This window comes from Bison bison, unplaced genomic scaffold (assembly GCF_000754665.1).
Source record: "Bison bison bison isolate TAMUID 2011002044 unplaced genomic scaffold, Bison_UMD1.0 scf7180017864171, whole genome shotgun sequence".
NCBI classification, from domain to species: Eukaryota; Metazoa; Chordata; class Mammalia; order Artiodactyla; family Bovidae; genus Bison; species Bison bison.
In genome coordinates this window covers 4490934-4512872 of record NW_011494743.1, presented here as the reverse complement: position 1 = coordinate 4512872, position 21939 = coordinate 4490934, and the positions used below count along the sequence as shown (strand labels likewise).

At 38.3% G+C, this 21939-nt stretch overlaps 1 protein-coding gene across 5 annotated transcripts in view; it reads left to right on the top strand.

Annotated features, from left to right (window-relative positions):
- The window catches only part of KIF15 (kinesin family member 15), a 58064-nt gene that overhangs the window by 16228 nt on the left and 19897 nt on the right, over positions 1 to 21939 (top strand). For 3 of the 5 annotated variants that reach the window (XR_825469.1, XM_010842120.1, XM_010842119.1), the window contains exons 5-19: positions 2033 to 2070; positions 5434 to 5531; positions 6807 to 6986; positions 8401 to 8610; positions 10337 to 10462; positions 10814 to 10936; positions 13982 to 14105; positions 14653 to 14729; positions 14950 to 15159; positions 16063 to 16240; positions 17681 to 17846; positions 18585 to 18726; positions 19439 to 19636; positions 20443 to 20550; positions 20802 to 20907. Coding sequence is in view for 4 of the 5 variants with exons in the window: in XM_010842120.1 (XP_010840422.1) it covers positions 2033 to 2070; positions 5434 to 5531; positions 6807 to 6986; positions 8401 to 8610; positions 10337 to 10462; positions 10814 to 10936; positions 13982 to 14105; positions 14653 to 14729; positions 14950 to 15159; positions 16063 to 16240; positions 17681 to 17846; positions 18585 to 18726; positions 19439 to 19636; positions 20443 to 20550; positions 20802 to 20907 (2084 nt within the window). In the remaining variant the exon portion in view is untranslated. The remainder of the gene's footprint in view (positions 1 to 2032; positions 2071 to 5433; positions 5532 to 6806; positions 6987 to 8400; positions 8611 to 10336; positions 10463 to 10813; positions 10937 to 13981; positions 14106 to 14652; positions 14730 to 14949; positions 15160 to 16062; positions 16241 to 17680; positions 17847 to 18584; positions 18727 to 19438; positions 19637 to 20442; positions 20551 to 20801; positions 20908 to 21939) is intronic. The other 2 variants (XM_010842122.1, XM_010842121.1) reach the window with 1 other exon arrangement.

The following is a 21939-nucleotide window of genomic DNA, read 5'->3' as shown; positions in this document are numbered from 1 at the left end:
GTTAGTACGAACATTCAAATATTGGGTTTTATGTGAACGTAAGTTTTCAAATCACTTGAGTAAATACCTGGAGATACAGTTGCTGGGTCCTATAGTATGAGGAACTATCAAACTGTCTTCAAGATGTATATTGAAAGTGCATGATGATGGGAATTCCCTGGTGAGCCTGTTATTTGGACTTGGTGCTTTCACTGCAGTGGCCTGGGAAAGGAAACTAAGATCCTGTAAACCCCTCAGTGCAGCCAAAATAAAGTGCACAATGATTGTGAATTTCTAAGTATTGGCAGCCTTCAAATATTGCTCTAGATTTAATATTAGAATGTAAGCTGACAATCTTGGCAGGTATACAAGGTGAATTTTATAATTATTTTTTCCTTTTCTCCTAGCAACAGACTTCCTAATTTTATCTAGAACCAGAAGTTTTTAATAGAATGTAGTGAATTTAGTGAATTATATAGTTCATTTTGAATAGTTGATTTTTGTGTGTGTGTATGTACCCTTGGTTTATCCATAATAGGCTCAAAATAAAAGAAAATAAAAATCCAGAAGTCTGAAGCTTGGGTTCATCTTGCACACACTTTCTTCCTTGAAAATTTCCCTTTGCCTTTCATGCTTGCTTTTCAGTTGTGTTCAGCAGAACTAAATGTTCTCTCTTCATCCGTGAAGCACTTAACCATTTTCTCATATTTCTTCTCAAGAGAAGAAAGGATTTTTTCTCAGAATATTTTGAGTGGTAAGGCTCGAAAATGAAATCCCCAGTAACCGGAGATTATGTATCTTCAAAGTGTTTCCTGTAGGCATACTAATCATAGTATTTAGTTTGAAAATTACTTTTGGTAGTTGAGGGTAGAAAGGAGAAGTACATGGAGAGAAGTGAGCATTGATTTGTTGGTTGAATGAGCATACTTTCTGGTTCATGAGCTATTTTTAAAAATATTTATTTATTTAATGTATTGGCAGCACCAGTTGTTAGTTGCGACATGTGGGATCTTGTTTCCTGACCAGGGATCGAACGTGAGCTCCCAGAATTGGAAGCATGGAGTCTTAGCCACTGGACTGCCAAGGAAGTTCCTAAAGTTATTGTCAATAGTGTCCCCTTCACTTTCAAGCAGGGCACGCAGCAATATCCATTTCTCATTCTAAGTTAACTAAAGAACTTATCTCCAACCTGCTTCCAAAAGAAATAGGTAAACAAGCAGATTATGCTGTTTTCTAGCTCTCGGGGCATTGAACCAAAAAGTAAACTCAAAATTTTATGTTTGTGCTATGAATCCAAGCTAAACACATTTATCATCCTAACTGACAACTATATTCAACTTAAGTTTTTATTTTTGTATTTTGTTTGTTACCCCTGTTTCTCAGGGTACCTGAGAAATCATGACACTACCCAAAATAAGCCTATAGCCTAAGGATGTTTTTAATTGTTTTATTTTTAGTATGACAATATCTTGGTTCCTTTTAAAGGCAGAATTTAGGAGAATTGCTGCATTATTTAAAACAGAAAAAAATTAGGAAAAAAATCCAGTTGGTTCTGGTTCAATAAATTATGATACATTCGTGGAGTACTACGTAGCCATTAAACATAAAGAGGTAGATTTCTATTTACCCATGTAGAAAAATGTCTGAAATTAAGGGGGAAAAAAAACAGGTTGCAGAGAAGTATGAATAACATCATTCCAATTTTATAAATAAAAATTAAATGAAAACTCTGATGGCTGTGTTTGTATACTCTGGAAGGACTTATCAGACAATTAAGAGTAGTTAGCTCTTAGTAGTAGAATAGGAGAGAAAGAAAATGGATCATTCACTTTTTACCTGGTATAAATTTTAAGAAAGAAAGAAAATTAGTTCTTTGTGGGGAAAATTTATATACTAGTAGACTGTATTAAAATTAGGTAGTCTGCCGTCTATGGGATCGCACAGAGTCAGACACGACCGAAGTGACTTAGCAGCAGCAGCAGACCATATTAAAATTAGGTAGTCTTCTAAATTATACGTGTGAAAATAATATATAAAACATTCTTTTTTACAGTGGACAGACTGGTTCAGGGAAAACATTTACCATGATGGGTAAGTAAACTAGAGATTAACATTTACTGGCTTAGTCTGCTCTTTCGTGATAACAGAACTTAGCATGTTTTTTGGAAAGTCATACTTTCTGTGTATGATGTTGAACTCATGAAATTAGGGTCATTTCCCACATTCTTGTCAGATTACGACTTCCATTATATAACAGTGAAATCTGTGTTTTTGGCTATTTCCAGTTTAAAGCTTAGCACAGAATATGTGCTTAACTAACAACTTTTGAAGAGGGTTTAATGAATTTTTATATATTTATATACCCCTATAACCACTCTTCTGATCAAAATTCCTAATCAGTAACTACTCCCACTCCACCCCATGATGTATGTATTACTCTGACTTCTGTGTCACTAGTTTCGCTGGGTTTTGCACTTCTGTGAGTGACATTTTACTGTGTTTACTCTTTTATGTCTGGAGTCTTTCTGTCAGCATGAAGACTCTGAGATTCACTCATGTTATTGCATGTAGTAGTAGTTTATTTCCATTACTGTATAATATATTATTGTATGAGTAGACCACATTTTCCATTCTGCTGTTGCTAGAGAGTTTTAGACCCCGTGAATAATGGTGTTATGGACATTTTTTTCTTGTATGTGTCTTTTAAAATTCATTTCTGTTGAACTTTAAACTTCTGGGAGTGGACTTGCTGGGTCACGGTATGTGTACGTTCAGCTTTTGTAGGTAGGGCCATGATAGAGATGTGTCACCGTGGAATTTCCCAGTGCTCCATGTACATGTCCACACTTCATATTGTCCTTTTTAAAAATTTTAGTTGTTCTGGAGTGTGTGTAGTACTGTCTCATTGTGTTTTTATTTGCACTTCCTTGATTTCCATTGACCACCTTTTATATATTTATTGAACATTTAAATAGCCTCTCTGTTAAATGCACATTCAAGCTTTTTTTCTTATTTAAAAATTAGCATATCGTTTTCTTACTCATTTGTGGGGATTCATAAAATAGGTTAGCTCTTTGTCTATAATATAGATGACAAATTTTTCTCTAGTTTTTTTCTGTTGGCTTACTTAAGTATTTCTTATGCCAAAATTTTAATTTTTATATGGTTGAATTTCAGGGTTGTTTTTTTTTTAATGGTTTCTGAATTGTGAGTTTTAGTAAGAAAGGTCTTCCTTTCTCTGAAATTACAGCAACATACATATAAGTGAGTACTAAAAATATGCCAGGCACTCTTCAAGGCTCTGGTGGTCTGTTCAAATAAAAGGCAATGTCAAGGCTCTCTTGGAGCTTATAATTCTCATGGGGGATGTACAATTGAAAGCAAATAAATATCTTAGCACTTATGCCAGAGGTAATAAGTAATATGGGCTTCCCTAGTGGCTCATTTGGAGAAGGCAATGGCACCCCACTCCAGTACTCTTGCCTGGCAAATCCCATGGACGGAGGAGCCTGCTAGGCTGCAGTCCATGGGGTCGCAAAGAGTCAGACACGACTGAGCAACTTCACTTTCACTTTTCACTTTCATGCATTGGAGAAGGAAATGGCCACCCACTGCAGTGTTCTTGCCTGGAGAATCCCAGGGACGGGGGAGCCTGGCAGGCTGCCGTCTCTGGGGTCGCACAGAGTCGGACACAACTGAAGTGACTTAGCAGCAGCAGCAGCAGCAACAGTGGCTCGTTGGTAAAGAATCTGTCTGCTGAGCAGGAGATGCGGGTTCAGTCCTTGGGTCAGGAAGATCCTCTGGAAGAGGAACTGGCAACCCACTGCAGTATTCTTGTCTGGGAAATCCCAAGGACAGAGGATCCTGTGGGCTATAGCCCATGGAGTTTCAGAGTTGGACATGACTTAGTGACTAAACAGCAGCAGTAATAAGTGCTGTGAAGAAAAATAAGGGGATAAAAAGGAGCAGGGGGTACTGTTTTAGGTTGATGAGTCAGAGAGGCCTCTTGGGGTGACATTTGAAGAGACTTAATGAAATGAGAAGGAACCTTGAGACCATAGGAGAAGAATCTTCTGCAGAGGGGCTGTCCCTGCAAATTCACAGGCAAGCCCTAAGTTGGGAGTATGCTGAAAAGTATTCAGGGAACAGCAAGAAGACACATGGGGCTAGAGTGGAATTTTCCAGAATTAGGGGCAGGTTGGAAATGTAGCCAGAGGGCAAGTCATGGATTTTGGATTTTTTTTTTGAGGGGATGTGAAGTCATGGGAAGGTTTGTTGTTTGTTTGTTTTTAAGAAGCATTGCACGAAGTGATGTTAAATTAAAAGTACTACTCAGGCAGCTGAATGGAGTAGAGACTATAAGAAGGGGTTAGAACAGAAGCAGGATTGCGAGCCGAGTCAGGAGACCAGGCAAGAGATGATAAGGTAACTGTAACGAGTGTGCTGAATATCTTTGTATAGGATTTAGCAGGAAAATGTTAAAAAATTATCTGCACATACTCTAATATTCTGTCCTCTGTGTTCTTTACTTCCATTTTTCTACCGTTTGTGTATATATACATATATACACACACACACACACATATATTTAAGGTACAGTTTACAGGATCCATTTAATATAATTTAGATACAGCACATCAAGATGATGATAATATTTTAAAATTTATTTTCTGTAGCTTTCTTGCATACACCAGCATTTTCTTAGTTCCTGTGGTCTCTAAGGTATAATTATCTAATACGTACAGTAACTTTTAGATCTTTTCTAGCTATATAATTTTTTCTGCTAAACATAGCTAGTTTGAATTAATATTCCAAAAACTCTTACTACTTACATATCTACATATTTTTCTCCAGTGTTAACAAAATAAGGGTAGGATTCCTCTTCAGTTTTCTCTCTGTATAGAAATCTTGTGACATATTCCTACAGTATCTTTGTTACCACCCTGGCTTTTATTGCCCAATTAAGAAAATGCTAGCTAATGCTAATTTTTATACCCTGTGAGTTAGTTATTTCCATTATTATCTCCATTTTATAGTGAAAGACTCAAAGAGATTAAGTATTTAATTAGCCCGTGGCCACACTGCCAGTTTATAAAGGTCATCCTAGACGACTGAATGTCTTATGCAACAGTAAAGTATAATTGCTTATTATTTCTGCTAATTTTGATATCTGCAGAAGGAAACATTTCAAGCTTGGGACTTCAATGGATTTTTTAATTTATCAAACAACAGCTGCTTTTTCAAATGGCTTAGTGACTATCATGCACCTGTTGATAGGCTGATTCTCTTATGCTGTCTCTTACCACAGATTAACTTGTTTGGGAGCCCAGAAGAAACTGATTATACAATGTATCTTCTGTTAAATTGTCTTTCACTGTTGCCATTTTGAAGGACTTCTGTTACAGAATAAAAATGAGCAGTTACATATCTGTGTTTTTTTATGTTTTTCTTTAGGACCATCTGAATCTGATAATTTTTCTCATAATCTGAGAGGAGTAATCCCTCGAAGTTTTGAATATTTATTTTCCTTAATTGAACGTGAAAAAGAGAAGGTAAAACTTACTGTAAAAATAAAGGGAATTCCATGCAATATCTACTTTTGAGTAGTTAACTACTAATAATAGTTCATGATACATGGAGGGGTATAACTGGTCATCTACACGTGGATAGGCTAGAGTGGTATAAAAAATCCTTCAGTTCTCAAGATAAAATTAAGGATTCTGGGTTTTCTATTTCTAAAGGTTTTAGTCTATAAAACATGCATCATCCTTGACCTGACATTAAAAGAAAGTAGAAAGTAGTGCTTCTTTAGACACTCAGATTTTACAAAAGAGAAAGTGTAAAGAAAATCTTAACTGAGGAAAACAGATTCATGAATCCATATCACCTACCTGCACCTAGGCTGACAGTAGTAACGGGCCATCTTTACCTGCTACCATCTGACCATGATCTTGCTTCACACTTGGTGTGGCTCTGTTGTCCTGGCTACGTGGGCTTCCATTTTGCATTAGCTCCCAGATTGGGCCATTCTCTTTATTGTGCATTGTTACCTTAGTGAATTCCAGGCTTAAGGGCCATTAGTGTTCTGTATTCTATTACCTATGTGCCAGGGAGACTGATATATAACATTGAGTTACCACTTAACTCCTTTGCAGAAACTCTCTCTTACCATTGTGGTTAGACAAGCATATTATGTGCCAGTGAAATAGATTTAGTGACGTGCATTTCTGTGGTTAGAAATCCTATAGCAAGGCTTTTTATTTTTTGTAAGAGAGGCTTTTAAAATGCCTTATTTTCTGTCATTTGGAAAATATAACACTTGATTCAGATACACTTATGAGGAAGTCCAGTATATGACAGATGAAACTAGAACTGCTATTTTCATCACAAGGAAAAAAAGTTATGTAACTATGTATGGTGATGGATGTTAACTAGACTTATGATCATTTTGCAGTATATACAAATATCAAATCATTGTGTTGTATGCCTGAAACTAGTGTAATGCTCTATATCCATTATACCTCAATTAAGGGAAAAATGGAATTGCCCGTTTGGCATGCTCAAGTCCTAGTTCCCTATCTTGGTTCTCAGGTACTGTTGAAAATGTCAGGGCTCCTGGGACCACGGTTTGATGCTGCTTAAAACTGTTAATGATGTGTTGAAACTAGTAACCTATGTTTTTAAACTGACTTTGAAGTATCTTGTATTGTGTAAAGGATAATATTGTAGGAAATTTATATGTTGTGAAGTGAGTGAAAAGATGAGTGCTCAGGAAAGGTAGGGATGAACTCATGACAATATCACTAAACCAGGCTTCTCTTTTACAGGCTGGACTTGGAAAGAGTTTTCTTTGTAAGTGTTCATTTATTGAGATCTACAACGAGCACATCTATGACCTGCTGGACTCTGCATCGGCTGGACTGTACATAAGGGAGCATATTAAGAAGGGGGTCTTTGTTGTTGGTGCAGTAGAACAGGTGGTGACCTCAGCAGCTGAAGCCTATCAGGTACCCTACATCGAATGATTGCTCCGTAGACAACATAGCATGCTGTGAAGAAGGCCTTGACCTCAAAAAAAAGAAAGAATTGTGTTACTAAAGATGTTTTGTTAAGCCATAGCCAGGATGTTCATGAGAAGGAAAGAAAAAGAGTATGACCATATTTTATAAATTTCCCCTTTGTTAAAATAGATGTTTGACTCCTTGATTTTGGGTTAGTTTGGTATTGTTCATTCTGTTCATTCACTGTCTGTCTGTCTGCACCGGGCCTGAGTTGTGGCCTGCAGAATCTAGTTCCCTGACCAAGGATTGAACCTGGGCCCCTTGCATTGGGAGTGCAGAGTCTTAACCGCTGGAGCACCAGGGAAGTCCCACACTTTTTTTAAGCTAATAGTATTTTGAAATTTGTCTCATGTTTGAGTGAGGATTCTTCTTTCTCTTTGCAGCTGTGTAAATGTCATTATTTATCTAATATTTAATATACAGTATTTGGTGTTATGAAAAGGAAGCATGAATTAATTAACCAAAAAATAAAAGGTATAAACAATTTCATTTTTATGCTGTGACTGCTTAATAGGGTTATAACAGCTCTATTCATTGAGTATATATGCTGAAGCCTATACTAACTTCTTTGTATACATTATTTCATTTAATTTTTTATCTGCTTTTGAGGTAAGCTAATAATTTCTTTATTTATCCAATACATATTGTGACCTTGCCACTCAAAAATGTAGTTCTCATACTATCAGTGTCACCTGGGAGCTTGTTAGAAATGCAGGATCTCAGCCTCTACTTCATGTCTATTGAATCAGAATCTGAATTTTAATGGGACTAGGTGGTTAGCGTGCATATTACAGTTTGAGATGTTCTGCACTGTGAGGGAGGTACCCACATTCCCATTTTACACATATGGGACTGAGCCTTGAAAAGGTCACTTGGCCCCAGACCACACAACTGGTAGATGTGGAGACAAGGGTTGAACTGGTATTCATCTGATTTTAGAGCCTGCTATCTGAACCTTCATGTAGCCTGCCTGCCACAGGGAACAGGAAGTAAAAACAAATACTCTGTAGACCAAAAGGACTGATAAAGCTTTGGGCTTGAAGGTAATTTTGAGATTTATCTGACTTCTCATAATTTTGGTTAAGAAAAGGGTTTAGAGAGATTTTACGACTTGCATTAATACAAATAGAGAAATGGCAAAACCCATTCTAGATCCTATGCCTTCTGATTTCCTGCTTGTTTGGTCTCATGACCTAGAGAAGAAACAAAAAAGGAAAGGGAAAGGAAAATTAGCGTGTGTACTTGCGTATGTTGCTCAGTAGACCAGTAGTCTCACACCACCCTTTACAGATTTCCTGCTGATGTTTGTAGCTGTTGTGAAAATGTGGAAGTTGTGATTGTGTATTTTCCTTTTGCCTAGGTGTTGTCTGGAGGGTGGAGAAACAGACGTGTCGCCTCAACATCAATGAATAGAGAATCCTCTAGGTCTCATGCAGTCTTTACAATTACAATAGAGTCAATGGAGAAAAGCCATGAAACTGTGAATATACGGACCTCTCTTCTCAATCTGGTAGATTTGGCAGGATCTGAAAGGCAAAAGGACACCCATGCAGAAGGCATGAGATTAAAGGTAAGATTGGAATTACGGTCTTCAATTCAACTTGACTGAGAATTAGAAGTCAATACCAAGCTCAGTATTTTGATGGCTACAAAGTGTTAAGAAATTGGTTCTATCCTAAAGGTATAGAAACTTTTGTGGTAGTGTAGGGACAGTAAACATAATGGGGTATGACAAGCTTCAGGAGCAAGAGTATTTGAATTCACTGTCACCCAAAAAGGCCGATGGTATGAGTGGTAGAGGAAGAAGGATATAACATGCCCCTTACTTGGGGGAAGCGTGGGAAAGAAGTAGTTCTGGAGTTAAGGGTTAAAGACTTCATTCTAGGCTAAGGCATTACCAGAGGTCCTCAGTAATATGAACTACTAATGTATATACGTATTGTGGTCTTCCCAGGTGGCTGAGTGGTTAAAGAATCTGCCTGCAGTGCAGACGTGGGTTCAGTCCCTGGGTCAGGGAAGATCCCCTGGAGGAGGGTACAGCAACCCACTCCAGTATTCTTGCTTGGAGAATTCCATTGGATTGAGGAGCCTGGCAGGCTACAGTCCATACAGTCGCAAAGAGTTGGACGCAACTGAAGCGACTGAGCACACATGCATACGTATTGTGACATGTACTGTCAACAAAATGTGTGGATTCTACATGTTAGGATATATGGGTGCAGAGAGCGAAGAGTCAGCAATGGTAGAGGAGAGTGTGCTGTTTGCCTTGAAAGCAAGGATTTGAGCCTCCTGAGCTCTCAGACAGCGTCAGGCTGTCTCACATTTGTGTTTATATGGTGACATAAAGCAAAGAAAAATAGCATATGTTCATAATAGGATATATGCTGGGTCTTTTCTAAATGCTTCATATAAAACTATTTAACCTTCCTAAGAATTCTAGGACATGATATTATTATCCTTTCTATTTTGAAGAAACAGAAGTAAATTTTCCAGGGGCACGTGATTGAGTTGAGCTGAGATTCAAGCAGTAGTCCAGCTCCACAGACAGTGGAGCCGTGGGCCTAAACCACTTTTAAGGATGGTAACAGTGGAAGCTCTGAGCTCAGTGCATCTTGTTAATAATTTCCATTTCTCCTCTCTTTTTTCTATACTCCCATCTCTGCAGACTCAGTTATCAAAAATACGCTGCCTAAAGTAAAAGGTTTAACCCAAACATTTTTCTCCCCAAACCACTCTTTTAAAGAAATTTTATGTTTACATATAATAAATGTAAATTCTAATTGACATTTGATAAGTGTAAATTCTAATTTACAGAATTAGAGTGAATGTTCTCTTATCTATAATATGTTCATTAATAGCTTTGTGGGACATGGGAGTGGGACGTTAGTTACCATACCTTTATAATGTAGCAAACATTTTAACATAAAAGGCTTGAAAAATATGCTTATAATTTACTGCTTTAACATGTTTTCCTCTATTCTCTTCTTGATTTTATCCCTGCCTATAGGTCAGTTGAAAACTATTACAATCATGAGTTGATAACAGTATTTTTCTCCTTCAATGACTTTTGTGTTTGAATTTGAATAGTGTTAGAATTGCAGTGTGTGCCTCAATAGGAAAAGGTTAGGGGACAGTTGAGGACATCTTTTTGCTGAAAAGTTACTTACCCTTAACTAACGTTGTCCCTGTCTTGCCTTTCCATTCAAACTTACCACCCTGCTAGGTATATTTTAATTCAAAATACTAAAAAGAAATCAGTGCACCTCAATTTTTGTTCCTTTTCCCTAACACCCTAGGAAGCAGGTAACATAAACCGATCATTGAGCTGCCTGGGCCAGGTGATTACTGCGCTTGTCGATGTGGGTAATGGAAAACAGAGACATATTTGCTACAGAGACTCCAAACTTACCTTCTTACTCCGGGTAAAGCAGATCACGGGTTCCTGAGCCCCTTTTTTAGTTATGTTCACTATGAACAAAACTATGTTAGGTTATGTTTTTTTATGTTCTTTTGCGTTATGGTTTATCACAGGGTATTGAATATAATTGCCTGTGTTATATAGTAGATTTTGCTGTTTATCCATCCTACCTATAATAGTTTACATCTGCTAATACCAAACTCCCAGTCCTTCCCTCCCCCACCCACCTTCCCTTTGACAGTCACAAGTCTGTTCTCTATGTCTGTGAGTCAGTTTCTGTTTCATAGATAGGTTCGTTTATGCCATATCTTTTGGTTTCTCCCTTGAAATGTGTGCCATTTGTATCATTAAACAGGATTCCCTTGGAGGTAATGCCAAAACAGTCATAATTGCAAATGTTCATCCTGGATCTAGGTGTTTTGGTGAAACCCTATCAACGCTTAATTTTGCTCAAAGAGCCAAGCTGATTAAAAATAAGGTAAAATACTGAGTATATTTAAGTAAATTAAAAAAATATTGAAGCTTGCAGTATCTCACTTTTGTAATTGCCCTGAAATTAACATTAGCTTTTATTTATTTCTCTGTTGTGAAAGCCTAACTGTAAGCAAGGTTTCTGTTTTCATCTTTCCTAGCCTTCTGTATAGATCATGTAATTTGAGACCTAGATGAGGTCTTATGGTCATTATTGTTTGGCCTGTTTTTTCTTAAGGGAAGGGAAAGTTTTTCCTTTGTAATTGGGTTGGAGACTAAATTTATGTACCTAAACCATGCTAGCAGAGCTGGGTGCTAAGGGTGAGAGGATCCACTATGAAAATAATTTTGATGAGCTTGACAAACTGTCTTTCAAGTTGTCTGTAACTCCAGGGATTCCTTGTCTTTCTTTCTATACCAGAAATTTCTGGGACTCCCCTGGCAGTCCAGTGGTTAAGACTCTGCTTCCACTGCAGGGGATGTGGGTTTGATACCTGATCCAGGAACTAGATCCCACATGCTGCACAACATGGCCAAAAAGAAAGAGAGAGAAAAAAAAAAGTTTATTTGATATTCTTGTACATCGGTGGTCCAAAAAGTTTTCATGTAAAGGGTCCAAGTGATAAATAATTCCAGCTTCTTGGACTGTGGATTGTATGGTCTCTGCCCCCACTACTCATCTCTGCTTTTTGTAGTAAGAAAGCAGCTGTAGATGCTGTGTAAACACATGAGCACGGCTGTGGTCAAGCAGCACTTGGCTAACCCCTGGTGCAGACTGTCAAAAGACCAAGGAGTTCCCCACTTGTTTTGGAGAGGTTGGTTGGAGGCCTCTTTGGTTCTAAACAGAAGAATCAAAATGCATATATTGGCAAATTAATTTCCTTTCTCTTTCAAAGGAGACAGTGGTTATTCTTACCCCACAAAATAGACTCCCTGATCATCTCATCATGGTAAAAGCAAAGAGGTTCATGATGCCTTTTCCGTTGGATAAGTCAGAAGAGTATGGGTCTGGTTATTCATTCATTTATTGGATTACTACTACTACTGCTACTACTACTACTAAGTCACTTCAGTCATGTCCGACTCTGTGCAACCCATAGATGGCAGCCCACCAGGCTCCCCCGTCCCTGGGATTCTTGAGGCAAGAACACTGGAGTGAGTTGCCATTTCCTTCGCCAATGCATGAAAGTGAAGGTGAAGTTGCTCAGTTGTGTCGGACCCTCAGCGACCCCATGGACTGCAGCCTACCAGGCTCCTCCATCCACGCGATTTTCCAGGCAAAAGTACTGGAGTGAGGTGCCATTGCCTTCTCCGTTTATTGGATTATGACCTCTTTATAGGATATCTGTAATACAAGGAGGAGAAATCATTAGCATTTCCTGACCCTATCTCTTGGGACTTACTATAAGTTTTTGGAGAATGGAAAGCTGCAGGGATGATTAGAATTATGACATCACCAATGTGAGATTGTGATGTCATAGTGTATAGGAGTGCCTTGTGATGAGTCTGTCCTTAAGAAGCAGAAACAACTGGAAATGACTTCTTAACATATGAAATAAGAAAAGTAGGAACCTTGTACTAGTCACTATCAATGGTAAGTCCTCTGCTGCAGCCTCCCAGGGGAAAGTGACTCAGATATTGGGGACTTAAGAGTGAACAGTCCTTCCCAGTGGGCAGACCCAGCCTAAGAGAGGAACATGGGAAGCTTGGGGCTGTCAGAGATTTCCCTCTCACTCTGGAGTACTGGGTATTTGATTTGGTTGGTACTCAGCTCTTGGCCTTTTTTTTTTTATTATTATTATTAAAAAATTTTTTTGACTCTGCCAAGTCTTAGTTGTGGCATGTGGGATCTAGTTCCCTAATCAGGGATAGAACTCAGGCCCCCTGCATTGGGAGTACTGAGTCTTAGTCACTGGACCAGCAGCGAAGTCCCCATTAGCTCTTGAGTCTTGCTAACACCGTGTGGGTTTTGTGAGACTGTGAACTCCTTAGAAGTCTTCTGATAGACATTTATTTGAAAGAGCATTTACTGTGATAATAAAACACAAATGGAGTTGTCAAACCACCTCCCCCTTCTATGAGGACTGTTAGGAAGACACAGGGTTGAATTTCTCTGAAGAGGGTGGAGCCAGGAGAGCTCAGGCCAGCCATGCAGTTCCTCACCACTCTTTAGTGAGCAAAGACAGGGGAAGGTGATACCAAGGGAGGTGTTTGCCCTTCTTCATGGGGTGGGGCTGTCAGTCACAGGAAAAAGCAGTATTAGGTGCATATATGCTGACCCCAGTAGTGAATCGGGATTCCCTGATAACTCAGTTGGTAAAGAATCCACCTGCAATGCAGGAGACCCCGGTTCGATCCCTGGGTTGGGAAGATCCCCCGGAGAAGGGAAAGGCTACCCACTCCAGTATTCTGGCCTGGAGAACTCCATGGACTGTATAGTCCATGGGGTCGCAGAGAGTCAGACACGACTGAGCGACTTTCACTTCACTTCACTTCAGGAGTGAACCAGCCCAGCAGGGCCCAGGGCTGCTGCTGCTAAGTCACTTCAGTCGTGTCCGACTCTGTGTGACCCCATAGATGTCAGCCCACCAAGCTCTCCTGCCCCTGGGATTCTCCAGGCAAGAACACTGGAGTGGCTTGCCATTTCCTTCTCCAATGCATGAAAGTGAAAAAGTGAAAGTAAGTCGCTCAATCGTGTCCGATTCTTAGCGACCCCATGGACTGCAGCCTTACCAGACTCCTCCATCCATGGGATTTTCCAGGCAAGAGTACTGGAGTGGGGTGCCATTGCCTTGTAAACAGATTAGAGACCTAAGTGGGGCATAGGGAGGGGAAGGAAAGAGTCTCTGGTTCTAGGCATGATGGCACAGGGAAAAGAAGCCTCCCCTCCCCTCCAGCACACCAATTCTGGAAGCCTTCGGACTCTTGGTGAGATGCAAGTGTCAATTTGTTTGGTCTTCATCACTCCAAACCATACAAACAAATATAAACACAAGACTGTATGACTCAAAAAGCATTCTTTTAATGGTTAAAAAAAAAAATTCTTGAACAGGCAGTGGTAAATGAAGACACACAAGGAAACGTGACCCAGCTCCAAGCTGAAGTGAAGAGACTCAAAGAGCAACTGGCCCAGCTTACTGCAGGGCAAATGCTACCAGAAAGCTTGCGCACCGTAGGTAAGATGAGCTCAGTGTCCTTTAAGCTGAGGAGATCTAGGTGTAGATGTAGTATGGGAGCCCTCCGATGACAGGCACAGCACTGTATGGCTATCCAGATTTCCCACGAGTATCTGTTCGTGTTTATTTCACCTGCATAGAAACCAGACGTGGTTACTACAGATACTGAATTCACAGTTACTGCAGGTGCTGAGTTCTGTGAGAGGTGTTGTAGGGGGCGATGTAGAAGCAATTTTGAAAATGCATCCCTAATAAATGCTAAAAAAAGAGATACTAGTAAATCACTCAGATCCATTTCCGGATTCTGTCATATGTAATCTTTATATGTTTACTAAATTGGATATCAGAGACTTACTTTTCTTCAAAGAATAGCTAACTTGTAGACTGAGTTAATTTGAAATTCATCATGTGGTGATGAGAGTCTGATTCTTTTAGAGTAATAGAGAGCAGTCCATCAAAGGCTATTCCAGCTCATTGCTGATTCTTAAAATTTTAGAGATAAAACATTTTTCCTATTTCCTTTTCTTTTTTACTGGACCCATTACAGATAAAGATGAGACTAACTACATCAAGTATTTCCGAGAGGCAATGTTATTCTTTAAGAAATCTGAACAGGAAAAGAAGGTAGGAGACTTTACTATAAAGGGGATTCAAGATATTTTAGGCTTTCACTGTCTGGAACTTTTCTGTGTAAAATATATGGCAAAAGTCAGTAAAACGAAGACTGAAACACTTAATTTTGACTTTGAGATTAAATGTGAAGTTAGTGTTTGTTGCTTGGTTTGTGGAAATTTAGGGAAGCCCAGTTATTTTTTATGTCTAATCAAATTTTGAACTTCTTAAGTCTCTGGTAGAAAAAGTTACGCAATTGGAAGATCTTACCCTCAAAAAAGAAAAATTCATTCAGTCGAATAAAATGATCGTGAAATTCCGAGAGGATCAAATAATGCGCCTGGAAAAGCTCCACAGGGAATCCCGGGGAAGTTTTCTGCCCGAGGAGCAGGACCGTTTGCTGTCGGAACTGAGGGATGAGATTCAAACTCTGCGAGAACAAGTGAGTACGTGACATTCACAGTAATTCTAAAAATAAGAGATTCAGGATAAGTATAAGTCAGTCACCAGACTGGTCAGCAAATTCTTGTAATGTAATGCAAGAGAAAGTGTTTTAAATGAATTGAACTGACAGTATCATTATATAATTCAAACACTCCCCCACCCCACTACTTATGTGCGTGCGCACACACACACACCCCATTTTTCTAAAATAGTAAAACCTGAAGGGAAAAGGGAGAAAGTTGTGATGTTGCTGCTGTGGCACTCAGCCCCGGCAGGCCAGGTACAGTTCCTTCCAGGGGGCACTTGGGGTTATCAGAGTCAGTTTGCAGTTGAGCTCATCAAAGTTTTGTTGTTTTTCCTTTTCCCTGGGAGGATGGATAGTTGACACCAGGCACATTATTAAGAAACAAAGATAATCTCTTATCAGAGTGTACATTTTTCAAGAGGTCTTTATGCATTTTCAGACCAATACAGATATTTTGGCTTTTATTCCTTTTGTGCACAAAAGACAGCTGCCATGTACACTTCTTTGCACCTCACCCTTTTCATTTACTGAATCTTGAGGGGCATTTCGCTGTAGTCATTGGAGAGCTTTCTTATTATTTTCAGTGTGTTGAAGCAGTCTCCCTTGCATGAAGAGTCTGCCACGGGGTACACCCCGTATGCTTATTGAAGATGTCTGGGTGAGTTTCAAGAGTAGATGGAGAAGTTTCAAAATTTCAGACCCAAACGTGGACTTGAGTGTTGTAGGATATGCACATATTCAGTCTGATCATAAAAACTGAGGTGCTCTCCATAGTTCCTGTGGTGTCCACAGTGTTTTCTGTTGGTTTTTAGAAAAACTTGTTCTCTAAAATGGTCACGTTTGTAAATACATATCTCTGATTCTTCCATGTCACAGATAGAGCACCACCCCAGAGTGGCAAAATATGCTATGGAAAATCATTCCCTCAGGGAGGAGAACAGAAGACTGAGACTGTTAGAGCCTGTGAAAAGAGCCCACGAAATGGACGCCCAGACCATTGCAATCCTGGAAAAAGCCTTCTTCGAAGTGTCTGGAACAGAGAAAAATGACAAAAGTAAGACATGATTGTGTAAACATGTCTTCTAGGGGCAGGGAGATTGTTTATAAGGACCTTGATATTGCCTTGCCCTGAGGGTTTGCACTTAGCCTCCAGACTTGGTGTGCAAATTTCCTATGTACATACTTATTCTTCATGTAGGCTAATAGATACCCACGAGCAAGGGAATACTCCTATATCTCTGTCTTGCAGATCTTGATACTTTACATTTTTATTAAATGGAATTTTCCTGTGTTAAGTATTTGAAAAGTGCTTAACTAATGACAATCTGAATGACTGTAGAGCTGAGATCTTATCCCCCTGATGAACAACTGTATGGTGTGAGAGATTGGTCAGAGCGGTCAGACTCACGGTCCAGCCAGCACAGTTTTTGATCCTGATGTCTTGTTTGCGGGTCATCTTGCCACTGTCGGTTCTGTTAGTTATACATTAGTTCTTTAAGTTTACTGTTACTTTCTGAAAAGTGGTTTAGTTAGTACTAATCTAACTTACAGGCTTGGCAGCTATTGGTATTAATGCTATGGGATTTGGTGACAGAAAGTTTGCTCATTCTTTGAGTAGTTTCGTGGCCTTTTATCATATTCTGTTTCAGTCCTTGTTTCTTTTTAGGTTGAAATGAATTCAGTTGAAATAAAGATACTTCTAATCTTTTTATACTGCAATGATAAAGAAAAAAAAGTTTTATGAATTTCCTTTTCCAAGCCTTTTTCCATTCTGTTATGAATTAACAAAAGAATAAAATTCTTGGAATATGGCTTGTAGAGAGACCATGATTTTGGATGCAAAGTTAAAATCAGATTTTTTGTGTTATATATCCTACAGTGCTCTATATTTCATTGGCCATTTTGGCCTCTATAGTACCTTAACTTACTATCTTCCAAAGATACTAATGGTAATTTCTTGACCTCACTATCTTCTAAACATCAGTCTCTGAACAATTTTTATGTGGTATTTTCCCATACTGAAACTTAGTGGTACTCTCTTCAACAAATTCAGTCATCTAAGGAATTCCTAAAAATTAGTATTTTCTACTTGGTAGATGATACCAAGTTCTTTGAACTGGCTGCCTTTGCTGTTTATCTCCTTTGCTAAAAATTCATTGACTGCTGACACTAATTCATGCAAAATTCAACTGGTGATACTTCTCTATCCAGCAGTGTGGGTGTTATACTTCAGTCATTATTTGTTCTTTTCTCTTAATGGAAAAAGTGTTGCTTTAAATATGCCCCTTCATCCTGTTGCTTCACAACTTCACAAAAACAACTTTTAATACTCTTCAACACACTCTGTTGTGTCTTATGTCTCCTCTTGAGTTACAGGCTCTTGTATTTTAGAGTTCATTTTCCAATGATTTCTCGTTTTCCCTCCTTGTGCTTCAAAATTGATACTTGGCAGAGAACTTAGAAATTGCATTCTGTGATTTTCTGTCTTTCAAAGGCCAGGTTGTTTCCTTATTATCAGGTCAGCAAGGATTCTCCCCAAAAGCTCTGAAAGAGCCGTGTTCATTAGCAAACACTGAGAAGTTAAAAGCACAACTCCTGCAAGTTCACACAGAGCTGAATAATTCTAAGCAAGAGTATGAAGAATTCAAAGAACTAACTAGGTAAAGTATAAATACACATTCATACTTGCTGTTTCAATGTCCTTTAATGTTGATTTGTCTAGTGTTTAGCCTGGTTAGGATTTTAGTTGAGCATTTACCTTAAATAGTCTAATATAGCAGCTAACTTGTTTTGACATGAAGCAAAAGGGCTTGCATCTTGCTCTTTTCTTTTTCTTAAGTTATTTTTTAAAAACTGAGGTAAAATTGACCTAAACTTCTAGTCTTTAATAATATATTTAGTAAACTAGATGATACAAATCTTTGGAGGGATATACCTATTGAGATGAGTATCTGTTAAACTTATTTGTGAATTCTTTATCTGAGCACAAAATTTAAATCATTGCTGTTGTGAATTATATTGGTATTTTTAGAAATTACAGTTTTGTTAATATTCTTGATATACTGTGTAAAAGAAAACAGATAAACCACCTTCATATATGCAACTAAGATTAATCCTATTCTAAAAGATAAAGAAATATTTGTTTTAAAAATAATGTAACATGGAATTGTTGTTGAATTATTTGGGCTTTTGAGTTGGAGCATACCATTTGCTAGTTGAATACTTTAAACAGTCATCAATCTCTGAACTTTACCTCACCCAATTGGAAAATGAGGGTAATAATCTGCCAAAGTCTCTGATTAAATGGATAATTATATGTTATGTGAGAGTATAAACTACTCTACAAATGTATGACATTACTTATTACCTGAAATACTCCATTTTATCTTATCTATTAGAAAAAGGCAGGTGGAATTAGAATCAGAGATTCAGTCTTTGCAAAAAGCGAACCTTAATCTTGAAAACCTTTTGGAAGCAACAAAAGTCTGCAACCGGCAAGAAGTTTCTCAACTGAGTAAAATTCATGCTGAAACACTGAAGGTAGGTAATCTGAAGCTTAAATCAATGGTGTCTAATTTTTTTTTTTTAACATTTATTTATTTGCTGTGCTGGGTGTTAGTTGCAGCATTCAAACTCTTAGTTGTGGCATGTGGGATCTAGTTCCCCGAGCAGGGAATGAACCTGGGCCCCTTGCATTGAGAGGGCTGCCTCTTAGCCACTGGACCGCCAGGGATGTCCCTGCTATTTTATTTTTAAGTGGCATGGCCTCTGGGTTTACCTTTCTTTAAGTCAGCCTTACTTTCCTCACTAATTTGAACTTTCCATGTATAAAGTGTCCTGTTTCTGGACTTTGTCTTTTCTTCCAGTGTTCTGACTGTCCGCATGATAATGATGCATTATTTTAATGACCATACCCTTTTATTTTTATATTGACCAGGGAAATCTTCCTAAATTCTTCTTTTTAACAATGACTTATTGCACATTTATTTTTTTGAATGAAGTTTTTGTGTTGACTTATCAAGTTTTATTTTTAAAAATCTTTTGACAGTTTTGCTTGAGATTGCTTTGAATTGATAAATTTGTTTCCACATGGGCCTTTCTTCTGTGCTGGCTCTGAAGGATACTTTTTCTTTTCTTTTGATGAATTTTCACTTGATAGAATTGTAATTTTATCCTCTGTTCACACAATTACTAAATAAGTTATTCTTTTCATGTGTGCTAATGTTGTTTTCCTAATAATATTTTGCTGCAGATCATAACAACACCAACCAAGGCTTATCAACTTAGGTCTCGACCACTACTGAAGTTCAGCCCTGAACCAGAGAGCTTTGGCTCTGCGCAAACCCAGAATTCTAGCAACTTGGATAATGATATCTTAAGTGAGCCAGTGCCTCCTGAGATGAGTGAACAAGCTTTTGAAGCCATTTCCGAAGAGCTGAGAATGGTGCAGGTAATGTTCAGTTTTAGAAAGAAATAGACTTTCACTCAATAAATTTTCTTTATCATTTTAACTCTTGGTAATCTGCAGTGTTTGAACCTGTTTAGTATCAAAATCATATCTTTTTAAGGATGTAAGGTCCTTGGGTTAGAAATCAGCCTACTCTTGTTCTTTTAATCCAGCATTTAGCAAGTCACCTTCTGCTCTCCTTGGGGTTTGGTTCTCTTGTGTGTAAAAAGACCAGTTTGCCTCTATCTTTTAGTTCCAGAACTGATTTATAAGACACACTGTTATATATGCTAAAGAAGATGACATAGTTTGAAAGAATCTTATGATAGTTCAAATTTTAGACAGCTTTCTGTGTATTTGAAATAATGCATGAAGTTTGTTTACCTCAGAATTCAGTGATTTATTTTTTTGTACAAGTTTTTCTACTCTCTAGTAAGACTTGAAGCTACATCACCCCAAATTCTGAAAGTTTACCTTTCACGGACAGGGAGGCTTTTCTGGTGAGGTCACTCGATAGAGGCTTGAGGAAGCATCAAAGAAGTCTTAAGATGGCTCTGATGTAGTCTTTGATTTTAATTTTAATCTCTTCTTTCCTTTGTGCTTCAAATTACCAACTTTGACAGGCCACAAGTATAATTCTGAACCGTGAGAAATCATCAGTATAGTCTGCTTGTTGGCTCCATACTGGCTTTTGATACCTTTGTCCGTATGAGGTTTTGCGTTGTGTATTTTTTAATGCAGGAGAAATGGTGGAATGTTTAAGATGTTCATTAAAAGAATTTTTGACCCCTGAAGTTCTTGTGTTGCAGGAACAAATGAGTGCCCTTCAAGTCAAGTTGGATGAAGAAGAGCATAAAAATGTAAAGCTTCAGCAGCAGATTGACAAACTGGAACATCATTCTACTCAGATGCAGGAGGTGAGATTGCAAGCATGACCTCAGAAAATGTCTGAACCTCAAAGTAAGGAAGGAAGGAAGAGACTTTAGAAAGCTTGGGTCAAGGTCTATTTGAGTTGTATTCTCTTATTATTTCAGCCACTCCTCTGATAAGGAGACACACACCCCTAGTCTGAATTTAAAACTGCATTTGAAAAACAGAAACAAAGTGATTGGTGTGTGTTTTAGCTTGTTAGTATTCCTCTTCCAGTAAATTGATCTCTTTCCCAAAGCTTTTCTCATCAGAAAGAAATGATTGGACCAAACAGCAGCTGGAGCATCTCTCTCAGTTGAACGTCCTTGAAAAGCAGCTTCAAGACACACAGACCAAGAATGACTGTGAGTCTGAACACTGGGAGCTTCCTGATCTGAACGCTGTAACTCAGTAACTTTTTACTGATACGGCTTAGTGTTGTGTCTGTGTTTTTAGTTGGTTGGTCCTGTTTCTTTGAAATTAGACTAGATGAGTAATAGTAATATAAAGGGTCATTTTCTCCAAGACTGCTCTCAAAAAAACGATACAAATATTTGCTTGAAGTTTGAAGACCACTTTGAAAATGCAGTGTCTTAAATGCATGTGATGAATGTTTTAAGAGTTTTAGTAGTGACAAAAAAAGCATAAATTATATATTTGTATATATTTGTAGATGTGGGAGTGTCATTTAATTCCCAGTTTTTCCAGTTTATGTCTCCTTTTAACAAAGTATTTACAGTAGTTTACTAAGACAAAAAAGAGAGCCATTCTCTTTTGTTTGATCTGTTAAAAAGTTGCCCAGTTTTAATTCCAGTTGGAGTTTTTTTAAGAAGACCAGAGTGTTTAATCTATGTTGGAAAGTTCTGGTACATCTCCAAAGGGTTTTCAAAAAGTAAAGATTAGGTCACCTAAAGTATGTTAAAATCTCTTGCATTTTTTCTTATATTAAGAAGTTGATGCACATTCTACAGGAGAAATGTAGAAAAATCAAATGACCTACACGTGAGGGTCAGATATTAACTTTTTTGGGGGGTAGGAATATATCAGAATTCAGGCTTCCTTGGTGGCTCAGTGGTAAAGAGTCCACCTGCCAATGCAGGAGATGCAGGTTCGATCCCTGGGTCAGGAAGATGCTCTGGAGAAGGAAATGGCAACCCACTCTAGTATTCTTGCCTGGGAAATTCCATGGACAGAGGAGCCTGGCCGTCTACAGTCCATGGGGTCACAAGAGTCGGACACAACTTAGCGACTAAAACAATATACCAAAGTCCATGGGTGAGGAAGAGGAAGAAAATGGAAATCCCAGTGTTCCTGGGTACCTCCCAGTTAGTAGTTCAACATTTTACACTCAAAATGGTCTCTTCAGCTTGTTTTTGCTGATTGTGTGAAGGGTACCT